At 43.2% G+C, this 17,692-nt stretch overlaps 2 protein-coding genes across 2 annotated transcripts; one reads left to right on the forward strand and one right to left on the reverse strand.

The window, feature by feature from the left end:
• The first annotated feature begins 362 nt into the window (after positions 1-362).
• Positions 363-1,838, forward strand: LOC121858439 (vitelline membrane outer layer protein 1 homolog). Its single transcript, XM_042354881.1, has 2 exons — positions 363-492; positions 663-1,838. Exons 1-2 carry the CDS (start codon positions 384-386, stop codon positions 824-826), a joined length of 273 nt encoding a protein of 90 aa, XP_042210815.1. The 5' UTR covers positions 363-383; the 3' UTR covers positions 827-1,838.
• Positions 1,839-6,087: 4,249 nt separating this feature from the next.
• Positions 6,088-13,465, reverse strand: LOC121858470 (vitelline membrane outer layer protein 1 homolog). The gene is made up of 4 exons (XM_042354916.1): positions 13,442-13,465; positions 13,024-13,168; positions 12,308-12,445; positions 6,088-6,257 (listed from the first exon to the last, which is right to left on the reverse strand). The coding sequence occupies exons 1-4, from the start codon at positions 13,463-13,465 to the stop codon at positions 6,088-6,090; spliced, it is 477 nt and encodes a 158-aa protein (XP_042210850.1).
• Between the last annotated feature and the right edge of the window lie 4,227 nt (positions 13,466-17,692).

Raw genomic sequence — 17,692 nt, forward strand, 5'->3', positions numbered from 1 at the left:
AACGATATTTACGCCGCCCTGAGTAATTAAATAGGTTTTAGTTTCCGAGTACAAGTATAATATTACAGACTGAATATTCATTTATCACGGCATTTTGTTACCCAAAAGCTTCTAAGTTGCTGTTGAGTAAAGTACCCAAGCATAACTTAGCCCTTGATAAAATACATAACTAACTAACACGAGGATCTCTCAGATTACTTCTATTAATTAAGAAAATTGACATATTTCCGCCACTGGTTCTTCCTCTTATATACAACAAGTGCAGTAAAACACTTTAACGTGAACAGTACCATGGTCAGTATTAACACACGGATGAGAAATATGGGTATTAACTGAATCTTTATTACTTACCGTTAGTGCTGGAGTGTCCTGGTGGTACCTGGATGAAGGGCTTCACACAGGCAGTAACGCCCTCGCTCGGAGGTGGTGATGACGATGCTCTTGCCAACATGAGACTTTACTGTTCCCAGGACTCTGCTGGAAGTGGAGTTGGTGAGTAGTCTTCCATGTAACATGTGTACAGATCGAAATAATTCTTTAGGGTACAATGGCGCACTAAACAGAATACACAATTTGTTATTGTTTTTATTGAGCACAAACCAAACCAGCAGGTTAATATAGCCTTTAAGTTATATACAGTATGTAATTTTCTACACCCTCAGGGACTGAACTAACAGTGAACAGCGATTCGCGGAACCCGTGGGGTACACCCTCACTCTGCCCCGAGGGATTTGTTGGGTGCGGCCTACGGGCGAAGGTGGAACGAAATAATGCTGACAATACCGGCATCAACGACGTCCACTTCAAGTGCTGCCTCTTCACTTGAATCTTTGTATGCAGTATTTTCCATTATTTTTATTAGAATGATATCATATATGAACCTGTCCAACATTGTGAAATTTATCCATCTATTCCTGAATTGGTGTTTTTGGAAATATTTATGAATTCTGTCACCTTCTCCTATAGTGTAACTATTGTAGGTCATACTCTCTGTAAGATACAGCCACGATAGTGTACTGGTTAGCGAGTCACTGTACTGGCCCGTGTTGGATCACAGACCAAATCGAAAGTCATCTTGCCCACCAGGGTGTTCCCCTAACAGGAGCAGGTGTTGTTTTACATTATTTTTATCACTTTGGGAACCATATTGTTTGTTAGTGACCAGGCTGGTGTCCATCCTGTGACTCACAGTTTGGTTCCTTATAATGAATTCAACAACTTAGGAAATGATTCATGAAAGATTGTCAAGTCCCTCTTAGTTCGTTGTGTGTGTGTGTCACCTTTCTCTAAAACCACTGTGCTTACTTCCACAGTATGTCCTCAACACTGCAGTTGTCTCATTTTGTGGTATTTCTCTGTACTTACCCAGTGAATTATAGATTAATATTCTCGTATCAATTACTCTAATTGATATGAGAATGTTTATCTAATTGGTTCATTTCCTCTAATTATTAGAGGACATTAACCAAACTTAGTCCACCTCACCTACCTACCTTTTCCAAAAATGTTATAAAACTGTTAGGTTAGATTTAATAAGATTTGGACAATAGTTATGTTATGTTATATGGGTTTGTGTCTCAGTCTGGTGGACACCATATCTATACGAGCAACTCTCTTTGTCTATTTGAAAACTTATAAGATACTTCTGGGTTTTTTTCTCTGAGTAAAACTGTGAATAAAAATAGAAATGAAACAAATGTTTAAAATGGAAATATATTCGTATTTAAGTAAAATATTTACTATTGAGAAAGATAAGAGGTTACTGCTAACTTTATTAACTACCAGGTATTCTTGGTTGAATTTCCTTATTGCTCACCATTGTGTAGTTACCAGCACTATCAAGGTATATAGTTTTCGTATACTTACACTGTGTACGTTTATTGTGTACCTGCTTAGTCTAGTCTATATGCATGCTAAATCAATGTAAAGTGTACTTGTATAACAATCTTACTGAATAAAGCTGAACTCACTGCTTTGTTTCACTGGCCGTCGACAAATTGGCTCATTACACCCCAAACTAAACTAACAACACCAAGCATGGCGAGACAGAGGGACTTAGAATTTCGAAAGAAGAGAAATCATAGAGAACTAAAATACATATAATCCTTGGAAGGCTATAATCTATTCTTCAGGTAAGGAATTAATTATCATTTTCTCTGTAATAAATCCACAGGTGAGCATTTAACAGATAATCTATTTAATAAATTAATTAAGTATCAATGTACCGATTTTTACTTGTACCGCATAATTTATTTCATAATATTTAAAGTAATTTTCATATATAAGTTAAATGCATATGTTTCGTGCCAATAGCCTGCTTGTATTCAAATAAAAATATAAGAACTTTCTCTCGACAATAAATATGAAGGTAAATACATCAAATAACCCGGATAAAAACACTGAATACTTTTTATTTTTGTTTTTGTTACTGTATATTTTCTTTGTCCAATAAGACTTCTTTTTCGCAGTAAAAGTTAGACTGCATATAAATAACTCTCTCTTTCACGCACACGCTCATCATATAAATATTGTATATTACTTTTTTCACGTGGATCTACAGTAGTACATAGCCTTCGTCACAAGTAGCCTACACCATTCTCTATCTGCGACACTCTTCCGAGCTGCATATGTGGGAAAAAGACTTCTTAAAATGATCAATAGTGTAGTGTTACTTATTTCTGTTTTTATATGTAACTTTCTTTTATACATCAATGTGTTGAGACGGTTTATATAGGTCAGGCAGCCGCTCCTCCTCTGCAGGGAACTACTGGAAAACAACTGCATCGGTCATGGAAAGTCGGTTGTGGTTTGTTATATACATTGATTTTACATTAATCGGGAGACAGAATGTCAGCTGGGACTGACTGTAGCTAATGAAGTCACCCTGCCGTGAAATTGCCCGGAATTCCCTGGACGTACAATATATACCCGTGAAGTATAGGAACCTTCAGGCATTTTTCTCTGTGAGCTTCTCGGGGCTGTTCCCCTCCGAAGCTGTTTTATCTAATTATGTTCGTCGTGAGTATAGTTCTAAATATTGGAGAAGTACTGTACAATGTTAGAAATAAAGTTAGAAGTTATGTGATGTCTTTATTGCTGCCAACATAACTTTCAGCTGATATAGTGGAGACACGTACTGTACATTCTGTGTTACCTTACTGCTGTGGTCTTCCGAGTGATAAGTTAACGTTGCAGTGTGTATTGGTTCTCGTTATTTAGGTTCCTAACTTGACTCGGCCTATACCTTATCTTACTCAAATGTCTAGAATCTTTGTCTTGTTATCTAGATCCCTGGTGATTGTTTAAGGAGTCATATACAGTCCCTACTTATCTGATAGCTTTCGTCTACTCTGTCTGGAGCTAAACTCTAATTGTCACTCCTACTGTATCAATGTTCATTTATTTTGTCTATAACTGTCTTGAGTGTTGTTGCATTAAAGTTTTGTTGGTACAGAATATTTCCTTTCGCCAACTATTAAATAATTGCAGTTTCTTTTTTGGAGATCTTCAGTGTCTGTCTCCCCACTGATTACCTGAAGTGGGTCTTTCATCTCGTTTATGCATTCTTATCTTTTCCTTCTCAAGCTGCTAAATCAGACTTGGGGGAACCTCTCGACTAACAAACTGAACAATTAAAGTTAGAGAAGCTAGGAAAGCCATGAGAATAGTAATCGATATTTTGTCATTTATTTCTACTAATCTTTTGAAGCATCATCGTAGGATTTATTCTTGGATAATTATGAAGGTATGGATGATTCAAGCATACCAGGAAGACTGTCTAAGAGCCGCGTCTACATCTCATTAATAAAAATTTTACGTATATTTGTTCTACTGTTTAGCCCTTAAGTACTGAATGTTCATCCTTTTTAAAGGAAAAAAGGAGGCAGTTTCTGTGACGGCAGCTGACAAAGGCCAGCTAGGGTCTCCAGAGTGACCATCGTCTAAGTTTCAACTCTTATACCGAAATGAATATCTTCTTAAACAATTATATTCGGCGAACATAACATTATTCAACAATTACCATAACTGGTAAAGTGTGCTTTCAGTAAATGTCTAACTTTAGATTCTGTAGAAGTAACTGGTAATGACATGTTAACACAGTACTGTTAATTGTTTACTATAGTCTGTAATAAACGTTTTCTTATACTTAAGCTAATTAAGAAAATGAAAAATGTTTTGGGTAACTAAACTATATGTGAACAGAGCTCGACAATCTCGATCGTGCCTGCACATGATCTTACATTCTTGCGCCATAATACACAGATGGGGTGAGGAGAAGTTGGTTGTAGAAGGCAAGGGGGAAGGATTAAGGCTAGGAATAGATAGGTGTGGTATTAGCAGTTATTCGTGGCGAGGGTTCCGTTTGCCACATTTTTTTTTTAATTATGGGAAGGAGAGGACAGAGGCGGCGTTTCCGAACTGTATATTATTTTCTTATGTATTTATGGGCGGTCTATTGACTATGGAAACGGTCAGCCTGTGTATGGCATAGGATTTTTTCTTAAGGTGAGCGTGTTTGATATGTTCTAGTCGTGTAAATACAGTACTTGATTATCTTTTTTTTAATTTGTGTATTGCGAGACTGATGAAACTTAATTTACATTTTATTTTAGTCTTGTTATAATAATGTACCTGTTCTTCTTTATAAGTTTATTACAAGTCTTTGCTACCAATTTTATGGTGTGATGAACATCGAAATAAACTGTTCCTACCTACAGTAGATAAAGTTCGAAGACACTGTACATAAAAATAAATACAGCTATTTAACATAATGGGGTAATACGTCAATAGTCTTGGTCACCTAAATTGACTTAATACATAGGAAACGGAATATCTGCTATTGCTAAGAAAAACACACTGATGCACATAATATAACTGGCACCTGGACACCTGACTTAACCTAACCTAACCCAGCAAAAGAGACTAAAATACTTAAAGAAAAGAGAAGTGTGACTGTTTAAGTTGGACATATTTTATTACTATAATACGTAAAGCAAAAACAACAGATCGGGATTAATTTAGGTTGCAGTTCACCAGTTCAAGTTAACCTTCATGATATTTAAAAACACCAGGAAAATCAATTATGTACAGGTGAAAGTAATGTTAATGACAATAGATAAGCACAGTATACCTTGAACAATAGTAACTAAGCAGCAAACTTTAAAACTACAAATTAAATAGTTATTATTGCACCTCCCTCCCCCCCCCCACACACACACGGTATATCTAAACACACACATAAAAATATTGTAAGTGGTCAAATACATTCAGTCTAGCTGTCTAGTAAGTAAATATCGCACATATAACTAAGTGACAACCTAACGAGAGAGAGATAGTTACTTAACTCAGCAGCAGCCAGGCCGAAACTGATTATCCTAGCGACTCTCACAAAACCACATCAGCTATGGTCGACGTGTCATTGGTCCTAACATGACGTGACGTTTGGCGACAGGGGCGTGGTCTTGGGCAAACACATAGCTCATCAATTGGTCTCTCTATTACAAGTATTTTAGTTTAAACATGAAATTAACTAAAACTACTATAATAAATCCCCTACGAAAAGTATTTAAGAACATTCCAGACAGTTTTTTTTTACGCTACATATTATTCTGCAAACAACCGAGCACTCCAGACCCGCCTCCAAGCTCCACACAACAGATGAAACCCATTAACTACTAAACCACGCCAACATTAGAGAAGTTGTCAGACATTGAAGATTAAGGTTGATATAACTCCAAGTATAGATCCTTAATAATGTTCAATTAGGCTAGTCATTCAGATCTAACAACCTATCGGAGAAATGGAAAGCTACCAGGATGTTTGCATGAATCCAAATTATGAATCGGAAATTACAGACCTGAGTCTTATAAGGAACCACTACACGATACAGAGTATGACCTACAATAGTTGAACTACAGAAGACGGTGACAAGAGTTCATAAGCGTTTCCACAACACCAATTCAGGAATAGATGGATAAATTTCACAAAATTGGACAGGTTCATAAATGATATCCTTTTCCTCTAAATGAAAAGAAAGAAAAAAATAGCATAATAAATTGCTGCTGGATTTATGCAAACTTCAGGTGTTTAGGCAGTGAAGAGGCAGCACTTGAAGGGGACGGTGCTGATGGCGCTGTTGTCAATTTCATGTTTAGGTTCCACCTTCGCCCGTAGGCCGCACCCAACAAATCCCTCGGGGCAGAGTGAGGGTGTACCCCACGGGTTTCGCGAATCGCTGTTCACTGTTAATTCAGTCCCTGAGGGTGTAGAAAATTAAATACTGTATGTATGTATATTATGTATGCTGGATTATATATTATGTATGTATATTATGTACGTGCTCCATTTATGTATTATTTATTCAGCCTAGCTAGCAGCGTGTGGCAATGTAATTACCATATCCCACATGCTTAATTAATGTGCCTGGCGACGTATGGAAGCTGCTAATGTATCACTTGCCATACGTCGTCTATAGCAGTTGACAGGCAGCCAAGCAGAGGAGCGGTACTTCCCTTTGTGTACATATCTCTTATCCAGTAAATCGAACCTACAAAATTTATACAGGTGTTTATGTTCTCTCCTGTATATTGAACTTATTACCCAGAACATAACATGGCGCAGTGCGTACTTACTGGATAATTACGAGTGACAGTGCAAAGTTTGTGGAAAGCCGGCTTATGGACTCCTTCCCTGTGTCAACCAACCGCCGCCCGCCATCCCTCCTCGAGGAATTTAGCAGCTTTGAGCAGTGTCAGTGACAGTGATTTTCTGTGAAGTGTTTAGTGCATTGTGTGTTTCGTGCCATTCATGTGTGACCTTGTTCTAAAGGATTCCCAAGGTATACGGCATGTTCTGGGCATTTGTGGGGAGTAGAGTTCAGTGCACCCTCCTCTGACCACGTACAGAGGGTGACTGGCGACTGACTGCGAGTCGCTGCCTCTCCCTCCTCTCCCTCCCGGCAAGACGCTCCCGCCCGCCTGGCACACACACACATACATGTACTAACACTCACTGACCGCGCGGCTCCCTTATATATATTTTATATATATAACCTACTTATCTGTGTATTTAATTAATTTTTTTTTGTCTGAAATCTTGTTGATACGACGGGCTGACCGGTCAACACTGATTTAAGACACAGTACACAGATGAAGTAGTTATGTCTCATGCCTTACGTAGCCGTGGACCCAGCGTCTGGATGAGTCAGGCGGATGATAGCCCCGCAGAGATGGATGACATGGCCGACCACGACGCTCCAGCTCCCACAACATCGCGCAGCCCTTCACCTCGATATTCAGCGTTGTCTCCAGAGATAATTGCTTTAATGAAGTTTATGAGAGATGAAAGGCGCGAGGATGAAGCTAACAGACGTGTGGCGGATGAACACAGAAGGCAAGCAGAGGCAGAGAGAGACCACCAACGGAGATTGGAAGACAGTGCACGGTTTGAAGCTTTGATATCTCGCCTCACTGTTAACCAAGCCCCTGGCTCTAACACTGCCTCGGTACTGACTGGTTCAGATACCTCATCAATGCTTCCTTCACGCCCCCCAGCCCCACCTAAAGCAGCTGCTCAAACACCGCCCATCTTGAAGCCTGATGTGACTTTCCAGACTTTTCGTGAATGGCGGCGACGGTGGACTGATTATTCTACAATGGTGGACCTCCAGAGTTTGTCACAGCCTAAACAACTCATCCAGCTGCGTATGTGCCTGTCCTTGGAAATTCAGCGTGTCTTGGAACATATGTTGCAGGTACCTCCGACCTCTTCGTTGTCTGTAGAGGAGGTACTGGACATTCTACAACGGCACATCAAAGGACAGCAGAATGAAGCTCTGCGCAGGAGGGAATTGTTTAGCTGCAGACAGATGGAGGGTGAGTCTTTTGACGCTTTTTATGTACGTCTTAAGAGAGCCTCGGAAGAGGTAGATATATGTCTAGGCCACCACCAGCAGTGCGAGGAGACCCAGTTGAAGCAGGTGATCCTGATGGGTGTTAAGGACGAGGAACTTGTCCAACGCCTCACCTCCCTCGACTCTTCCTCTTCTCTCAAGGATGTGTTGATGATATGTCGCTCCTATGAGGCTGCCAGGTGTGCCACCTCTGCCATCCGAGCTCCCCCTACAGCTGTATGCGCTGTGTCCCGGTACAAGAAGGACAAGAAGTCTGCTCCTACGCCTTCGCCCACCACGTCCACGCCCGGTTCATTTTGCAACAACTGTGGTAAGCAGCACGGAACACAGGCGTGTCCAGCTGCTCAGTCTACCTGCAACAGTTGTGACCGTAAGGGCCACTGGTCACTCACAGTACGGTGCCCAGCCAAACGCGTCCAGTGCAATGTGTGCGGTCGTCTGGGCCACTATGACAAGTGTTGCCCTTCCAACAAACCCAAGGGACAGCGTCGGCGGAAGCTTCAGCTCCCTTCCACCAGAGAGGGCCGCCCACAGTCTTCCAATCAGAAGCATGACGACCCTGGACAACGCTCGAGCCATATTAGGAATGTGTGCTCCCCCCCGCGTCCCAGGACCAAAGTCCCCCAGTACATCAGTGTCATTGTGACCTACCGCAGTGTGTCATCCCGTCTTCAGATGTTGCCCGACACCGGCGCTGATGCTACAGTCATCGGTCCCCAGCATTTGCAATGCTTGGGGCTCTCTCCAAGTGATCTAGGACCGCCCCCCAAGGATCTCCGCTTTATGGCAGATGGTTCACAGATGACCCCGGCCCTGGGTTCACTCCAAGCACAAGTCACCTTTGGCAACAGGTTGTGTCAAGCCTGGATTGATGTGCATAACGGTGTCCCGACTCCTTTGCTGTCCTACAGACATTGTCAAGAGTTGGCCATCATCTCCCAGGACTTCCCCAAACCTATTCTTGAGGTAAAACACGCCAACAGGGTGCAAAAAGGGAGCAGCAACGACCCTGCTGCCGCCCTACCCCTGCCTCTTGCCAGTGACACCTCTCCTTCGGATGCTCGGAAGTACTTCCTGAAGGAATTCAGCGACGTTCTGGTGACCAAGTCCGCTCTGGAATCCAAGCCTCTCAAGAAGATGGCAGGTCCCCCCATGAGGATCCACCTGAGGGACGACGCGAAGCCCTTCGCTATTTACACCCCTCGACTGGTTCCCCTGGCCTTCCGCGAGGCGGTCAAAAACGAGCTGGACTCCATGGTCGCCCAAGAAATTATTGCACCAACCGGCGATGACCCGTCTCCATGGTGTCACCCTATGGTTGTCGTCGCAAAACCTAAAGGTGGTGTTCGGATCACCACTGACCTCTCCAAGCTCAACAGCCAGGTGTCTCGTCCTGCGCACCCTTCTCCCACGCCCTTTGCAGCTATACGCAGTGTGAACCCGAAGGCGCGCTTCTTCACGACGATGGACGCCCTGTGTGGATACTGGCAGATAGAGCTTGCCGAAGAAGACCGACCACTCACAACTTTCATCACCCCGCATGGACGTTACAGTTATTGCCGTGGCCCCATGGGATTCGCCGCTACAGGAGACGCTTTCTGTCTTCGAGGTGATATGGCTCTACAAGGTCTGGCAAACTGCGTGAAAGTGGTCGACGACATACTCGTGTACGACGAGGATTATATGGATCACCTCTGCCGTATCTACGAGGTACTCAACAGGTGCCGGAAGCATGGCATTACCCTAAATGCTGACAAGTTTGTTCTGGCTTGCTCTTCAGTTGACTTTTGTGGGTACACCCTCTCAGGGAATGGTATCGCAGCCGACCCGGAAAAGGTCTGCGCCATCACGGATTTTCCCACCCCTGCTAACCTCACCGACTTGAGGTCCTTCATCGGTCTCGTCAACCAGTTAGCAGAGTTTTCGTCGGACATCTCCGCAGCTGCTCAACCACTTCGCCCCCTGATGAGCCCCAAGAGGACATTCCTGTGGACCCCCGACCATGACAAGGCCTTCCAGCAAGTGAAACAGGCCCTGTCTCGTCCACCTGTCCTCGCCACGTTTGACCCAGCCTTGCCGACAGTTCTGCAGACAGATGCCTCACGCTTGTATGGCGTGGGATACGCCCTACTGCAGGATCATGTTGGAGGGCAGTTCCGGCTCGTCCAGTGTGGCTCGCGTTTCCTCTCTGACACTGAGACGCGCTACGCCACTATTGAGTTGGAGCTGTTGGCTGTGGTTTGGGCGATGTCCAAGTGCAGGTTTTACCTCATAGGCCTGCAACACTTTCACCTAGTGACCGACCATCGCCCGCTTGTCCCGATCCTCAACCACTACACGCTAGACGCCGTTGAGAACCCTCGCCTCCAGCGTCTGAAAGAGAAGCTCTCGGCGTACATCTTCACAGCAGTGTGGCGTGCTGGTAAGGAGCTCTGCATCCCTGATGCCTTATCCCGCTCTCCTGTCAGCCGCCCTACTCCAGAAGACCATGTGCTCGACGCCGACCTCGCTCTTTCCGTCAGGACTGTGGTCACTCTCCATGCCGTCCAATCCCTTCGTTCGGACCTGTCACCAGATGACGACAAGGCAATGGAGGACCTTCGAACAGCGGCCCGAGATGACCCTTCCTACGTCCGACTTGTCGAGTGTGTGAGGAATGGATTTCCTAGCAACCGCTACGATCTTCACAACACCCTGCTCCCGTATTGGAAACTCCGCGATGAACTCTACTGCGACGGAGACCTTGTTCTGTACGGAGCACGTGTAGTTGTCCCTGCTGCATCACGTCCCCACGCCTTGGCTCGCCTCCACGACAGTCACCGTGGAGCTGAGGCCACCAAACGACGTGCACGACAGACTGTGTTCTGGCCCGGCATCAACTCCGACATCTCCAATGTTGTCCGTGCGTGTGAGCCCTGCCAAGTATTACAACCCAGCCAGCAGCAGGAACCCTTCATGAGTGACGACAACCCCACCCGCCCCTTTGAGTCTGTGTCGGCCGACTTTTTCTCTGTGTCAGGAAAGTCCTTCCTTGTTATCGTCGACCGTCTCTCTGGTTGGCCGGTTGTCATCAAGTGCGGTAATGACACGACGTCTGCCGCCACCATCAGCAAGTTCCGCCACTACTTCCGTGACGTGGGCGTTCCTGTGCGCCTGCGAACCGACGGAGGGCCCCAGTTCACAAGCCGGGACTTTGCTGTGTTCCTTGACCGATGGGGAGTCCGGCATGTGTTGTCATCGCCCCATTACCCGCAGTCCAACGGCCACGCTGAGGCTGCTGTCAAATCCCTGAAGCACCTCATCCTTAAGGTGGCCCCTTCTGGGAACATTGACTGCGAGGCCTTCGACCGGGGTCTTCTTGAACTCCGCAACACACCTAACTACACCGGACGCTCCCCTGCCCAGGTTTTGTATGGACGCCCCCTTCGTTCTTGTGTCCCTGCTCACCCTCAATCCTTCTCCAAGGAGTGGCAGGCCAAGACAGAGGATTGTGATCGCCGAGCCGCCGAACGTGTTCAGGACGTCGTCGCCCGCTACAACGACCACGCCCGTTCTCTCCCTAGGTTGAGTGTCGGCACCCAAGTCCGTGTTCAGGACCCGACCTCCCTACGTTGGGACAAAGTAGGCGTAGTCATGGGTCTCGGTAGGTCACGGGACTACCAGGTGCGGTTACCCAGTGGTCGTGTGTGGTGGAGGAACCGCCGTTTTCTCCACCCCGTAACAATGCCTTCTGCTGGCCCCGCCACCAGTGTTGAGTCCCATACCCTTCCCAGTGATGAAGTCCCTCGACGCTCAGAACGGATCCAAAAGAAAAGGTCCGCTCAAGACTTTGCTATGAGCGTATAGGGGGGAGGGAGGTGTATGTATATTATGTATGCTGGATTATATATTATGTATGTATATTATGTATGTGCTCCATTTATGTATTATTTATTTAGCCTAGCTGCAGCGTGTGGCAATGTAATTACCATATCCCACATGCTTAATTAATGTGCCTGGCGACGTATGGAAGCTGCTAATGTATCACTTGCCATACGTCGTCTATAGCAGTTGACAGGCAGCCAAGCTGAGGAGCGGTACTTCCCTTTGTGTACATATCTCTTATCCAGTAAATCGAACCTACAAAATCTATACAGGTGTTTATGTTCTCTCCTGTATATTGAACTTATTATCCAGAACCTAACACTGTATATAACTTAAAGGCTATATTAACCTGCTGGTTATACTGTAGGTTTGTGCTCAATAAAAACAAATTAATAAAACTATATATTTGTCTAGTGTGGCAACGTATCATAAAGAAATGTTTAGATCTTTACACTAGTTACATCCAGAAATTGTTCTGAAATTCTTTTGGAGGAACTTCCTCTATAGATTGAGGTATGGAAGACTACTCACCAACTCCACTTCCAGCAGAGTCCTGGGAACAGTAAAGTCTCATGTTGGCAAGAGCATCGTCATCGACATCACCTCCGAGCGAGGGCGTTACTGCCTGTGTGAAGCCCTTCATCCAGGTACCACCAGGACACTCCAGCACTAACGGTAAGTAATAAAGATTCAGTTAATACCCATATTTCTCATCCGTGTGTTAATACTGACCATGGTACTGTTCACGTTAAAGTGTTTTACTGCACTTGTTGTATATAAGAGGAAGAACCAGATAGATGGCGGAAATATGTCAATTTTCTTAATTAATAGAAGTAATCTGAGAGATCCTCGTGTTAGTTAGTTATGTATTTTATCAAGGGCTAAGTTATGCTTGGGTTCTTTACTCAACAGCAACTTAGAAGCTTGTGGGTAACAAAATGCCGTGATGAATGAATATTCAGTCGGTAATATTATACTTGTACTCGGAAACTAAAACCTATTTAATTACTCAGGGCGGCGTAAATATCGTTACTTAGAAGACACGGAAGTTTGTTTCATCAAGTATATAATGATGGCAGAGGAGCGTCAGCAGTGTTTAAAGGTGGACCTGTTCCCCTCACTTGGCTACAGTGACGTACTAACATACACCTACAGTAATATACAACAATGTTAAATTATTGAAAACAAGGAAATCACTACATGAAACAGGCACATTAATAATGACCCTGGATGACCAGGTCACTTACCGCTCCAGGTCCCAGCAGGAATGAAGTCAGTGACGCCTTGGGTGAGGACGGAGGCTGGGGCGCCTCCGGGGTAGATGCAGGTCACTTGTATTATTGACACACCCACATGGTCTATGTCCGCGGTGGGGGTGACATACTCCTCGGACTGTGGATATAGTATTGGGTAGCCTAAGATCTTTAATCAGTTTTTGAGGAGTCCGTATTTAAGAGATTTTGAACCGATGGAAGATTTCAAAATTGCGGCACAAACTATGAGGTGATTATTTTGGTCGAGAACATCGTTTCTCTCGGAATTGGAAACTAAATTGTATTATTACTTACGTACATACACCCACACTAAACAGGAAAACACCCAAACTGAAAAATTACAGGAGAAGAGTAATTAAGGCTGAAAATTGAATGGAATTGTTCGAAAAACCGTTGGATCAACCCCATTGTTCATTATGTTCCACAAAGTAGTAAGAGACAGTGGTAGTGTTAACCATATTGAGCTACCTGTGGCTGTGAAGAGCTAAACTCCAACACATATGCTTACAATACAGGAAGGCCCTGTGGCCGACACTGCACTCGACTTTCTTCTCTCCCTAATGGAAAAACTAGTTATCCATCCACAGCTGGACATCTGCCCCCCCCGCCTATTCACCTGTGAGTCTAGCAATGGAACGGATCTGCTTCACCTTCCTCGTCAGGTGACTTCTTGAAGGGGCTAACACGTCACCCCACTCACCCCGCCCTTGACATACCACCTTGCTTCAGCTGTTTTATGTAAGTGACTGTATATTAGTATATACTGGTGAAGATTTGGAATAAATTGTAGTTATTTTTCATTCACATACAAAGAGTCAGTCTGCTTACCTAAAAAAAAAATGATCAAGTTCTATCAGTAACTTTGAAATGTTCTTGTGTCTAGTTACTGAGATCAAATAGCAGTTAGTTTTTAGAAGTGAACACTAATAAGGTGTCGCCAGAACAACAACCAAACAAGACCTGACAACGAGTCGACTGCACTAGCTAAACATTCGCCAAGAACACAAATGACGTACAGAAACTTGTCCACAGTTTTACCCTGACCGAGGATCATAAGCGAGTACCATTCTCTTGTGAGGTGAGCAGTGCTGACCATTAAACCACAGAAGGGATTACATTTATTGTGCTGACAAATATATGAATAGACGACAGTGTCAACAAGAGTAGTGGTTGTAGAAGTGTTTACCTTGACCTTCCACTTGTGAATGAATGAACCATCGTCACACATGGTCCACGACCTCCAAGACCCCCACGTCTGGTACTGGTCGTTGGTGATGGTTGTAGTTACTGTCGACCGAACAAGAATGAATCAATTAATAAACAAATAACACACACACCCACACACACTACTACGACTATTACGTTACTACTACTGTTATTACTCTGCTGTGACTTGGAATCGAATATGACGATCATCCAGCGATGACAGAACCATATTGCATAGTGTGAACTAAAGACTCACTAAACATCTGATCATTTTCTTACCGTCAGTAGAGACGTAAAGGTCGAAGGGTTGGGCCAGGACTCTGGTCTCTGGGAAGATGAGGTTGAGGAGGTGACATTCGTGTGGGGGGTTGTGGCCGAGGTTGAAGGCCTGGCAGCCGTGTTGTGTATTGCACCTCGACGCACACGGTACACGGGCGCTAGAAGTTGTCTGTTGAGAGTATTGTTAAGTCTCAGTTGTGTGTGGAAAATATTAATAATAATCTTTCTTTATCTGCAGTAGTTGTGACGTTCTCGTGTGATATAAAAGGAAGCTATACTATACTTTACCTCAGGTAATGAGTACGAGGCGAGGATGTCTGAGGTAATTTGCACGTTGCTGCTGACTTTCTTGTATATCCTCGTGTTGTTGGTGGCCAGGGCAGGGGTGAGCACCGCCCACAACACACCCATCACCACCCACACCTCCACCATTCCGCCTCCTGGCATCACACTGGTCACCAACGCTGCTGTTCCTGCTGGTAGACGAGGCTTTGCTTAAGGTTATATTACCCTTATGTAGACATTTTATTATCCTTTATTATCACTTTGTTAAATAGTAGAAAAGCCCAGATAGTTTGGGGGTGAAAGAGGAACATTATAAATTATCACTGTCAAGCATGATATTGACGTTGATAATACTATTGTTAAAATTATTTCTTGAAACATGAAAGACTCATTAGCCATCTTGCTCAGAACGGGAGGAATTCTATGGCCTTTGTTCATTAATTAAGAGAGGATGTGACTTCATATCGTTCACCTCCCTCCTCCACACCATCTCAGTGCCTTATCTGATACGTTCTGAGACCGAGTGAAGCATTATGGAAAAAAGAATTGTTGAAGTAACACTGTATTTGAATTATTTACCCTTACTCTTGTTGTGTTTCTTTTGTGCTGCAGCGTTCAACATATCATGATATTGATCCGTCAGCCACAACCCACTCATGATTTGCAATATTTATCATCATACAGAGACGAACACTAAATCACGTAAAAGAAGTCAAATAAAAAGACTTATTTAACAAAGGCAAAACATTGAATAAAGAACACTGAAATATACACTACCTTTCTATAAAGGGTATACACACACACACAGGTGAAAGAATATTTACCTGTTTTTCATTAGCTATTCACCAGGTAAACCTTAGCTAGGACATCTATCATTTTGTACTGTTCTTTGACCCTTCATTAACCCACCACCTCCCTTTGTTCATTACACTGTCGAAGGAATAAAAGAAAAAATATATATTCATCTTAATCTAGTATTTTTGTATAGACTCACAGTAGTCGTAAGTCATCACTGTTTTCTATACAATCATATCGTAAATCACTGTGGTCTTGTAAACCAAAACTATCATACAAACAGTAGCAGAAAACATCAGTGTCTCAAACGTCCTGGTGCTAATGGTTCCTCCTGGGTTAGGTTTGGTTTAGTAAGGATTATTTGGGTTGAGACACATACTCAATGGACGTCACCACCCACACAAGAACGAAATATTAAATGATGTCTAATTTTGTTGTGGTGCAGATCATATCAAAGTTTGGAATAATTGTGGATGAAACCTCTGACATCAGCCACACAGACCAAGTGGCACGCTCGGATACATTTTGGAAGGTAAAACTAAAGGGACATTCTTCTTCTTTTTTTCGACAACATCAACTGAAGATAAAGTGTTATTTAAACTCGTGAAAAGGAATTAACAGTAAACTCCATCTAAAGTTGGAAGACATTTACGGTGAATATTTCAATGGTGCTGATAATGAGTGACATTCAGAAAGGATTAAGCAACTCGTATGATAAGAGCGTTCACCACAATGAATATATTGTATGGTCATTGTTATGGTCACCTCAATTTGGCACTGCAGAACACTTTGTGAGAAAAAGCCACTTAAAAATCCACTTGGGACCATCATTAGTTTTTTGATAATTTCTTAGAAGCAAGTCCAAAACGCCAATATTCAAGGATATTAACGTAGATGATCACATAACTTATAATAAAACCCATGAGTGTGACGAGATGGTGATGGGCGGCAGTAAAAGCCACCACTGAACAAATCATAAAGATCAAAGCTCTTCTCTTAGCTGTTGATAATGACAAAGTCGTATACTGACTGTACTTCTAAATGCCTTATGTGATTTTTTTTTTTATTTGGATTGCTACATTTCCTGACAGACTATGACGTAGGATCTCACCATGTGACACCCCACGACTGTACTCAGAGACACGACTAACTTGGTCTTGAAATCACCTTTACAAAAACCACACAGCCAGTCAATATGAATTCCAGTCGGTCTTCACCTCCCCCAGTAATTTTCTCCGGTACTAACATCAGTCTCCTACTTACCAGAAGCTTGGCTACACCTGAGGAGCCACACTTGAGGAAACGAAAGACCACCGCTTGTGTCCGCGTCAAACCACAAGTGAGGCGACGCATTACAATTTCGTTTTTATAGCCATAGCCTGGGTGTGGTCGATCGTCTGGGTATTGACTTTAGGATTTGTTAGGCTGACAACGGCTACATTCCCTTCTAATGTAGTGCATAGTGTGTACTGCGCACGTCAGTACTGGTCTATAATCTCAGGGTTTATATTACAGCTGCATAAACAAAATCATATCTTTAAAGTAGTATCTAAGTTTCCCGTAGTGTCACGCCACAGAATGATCAACACTTCGAAAGGGATGATTCGTATACGATGTTCTATTTTGTACTAATTATACCAGTGTTCGTGCATATAAACTTAAAGTCTGTATATAGATCATATTAAGGGAGAACTCAAGGTACAGTCAGCCAAAGATGCACCGACTCCACCCTGGCTCTCGTGCTCGCAATTTTACCTGGCAATACTTGGTAAAGGAAGGCTGTATGTAAAGGTGATTGTGATTGGTGGATCTGTTTTCGGCTGTATCACTGTCAGGATAAATATTAAACAAACCAAAGTTAACATATTTATAATAATAAACTGTTCATTGTTATTAAGGTCATGAGAAGTTTCCAAATGTTTGTATATTTGTTTAAATAATGAAGAAAATTTGATGTGAGAATCTTGTGGCAGCTGTGGTTGTAGTCGAGTTGCCAATTCATTAATATAATTTTCTTCATTATTTAAGTAATTATACAAACATTTGGAACTTCATGACCTTAATAACAATGAACAGT

The sequence above is a fragment of the Homarus americanus genome, unplaced genomic scaffold, assembly GCF_018991925.1.
Source record: "Homarus americanus isolate GMGI-L3 unplaced genomic scaffold, GMGI_Hamer_2.0 scaffold57980, whole genome shotgun sequence".
Taxonomy (NCBI): Eukaryota; Metazoa; Arthropoda; class Malacostraca; order Decapoda; family Nephropidae; genus Homarus; species Homarus americanus.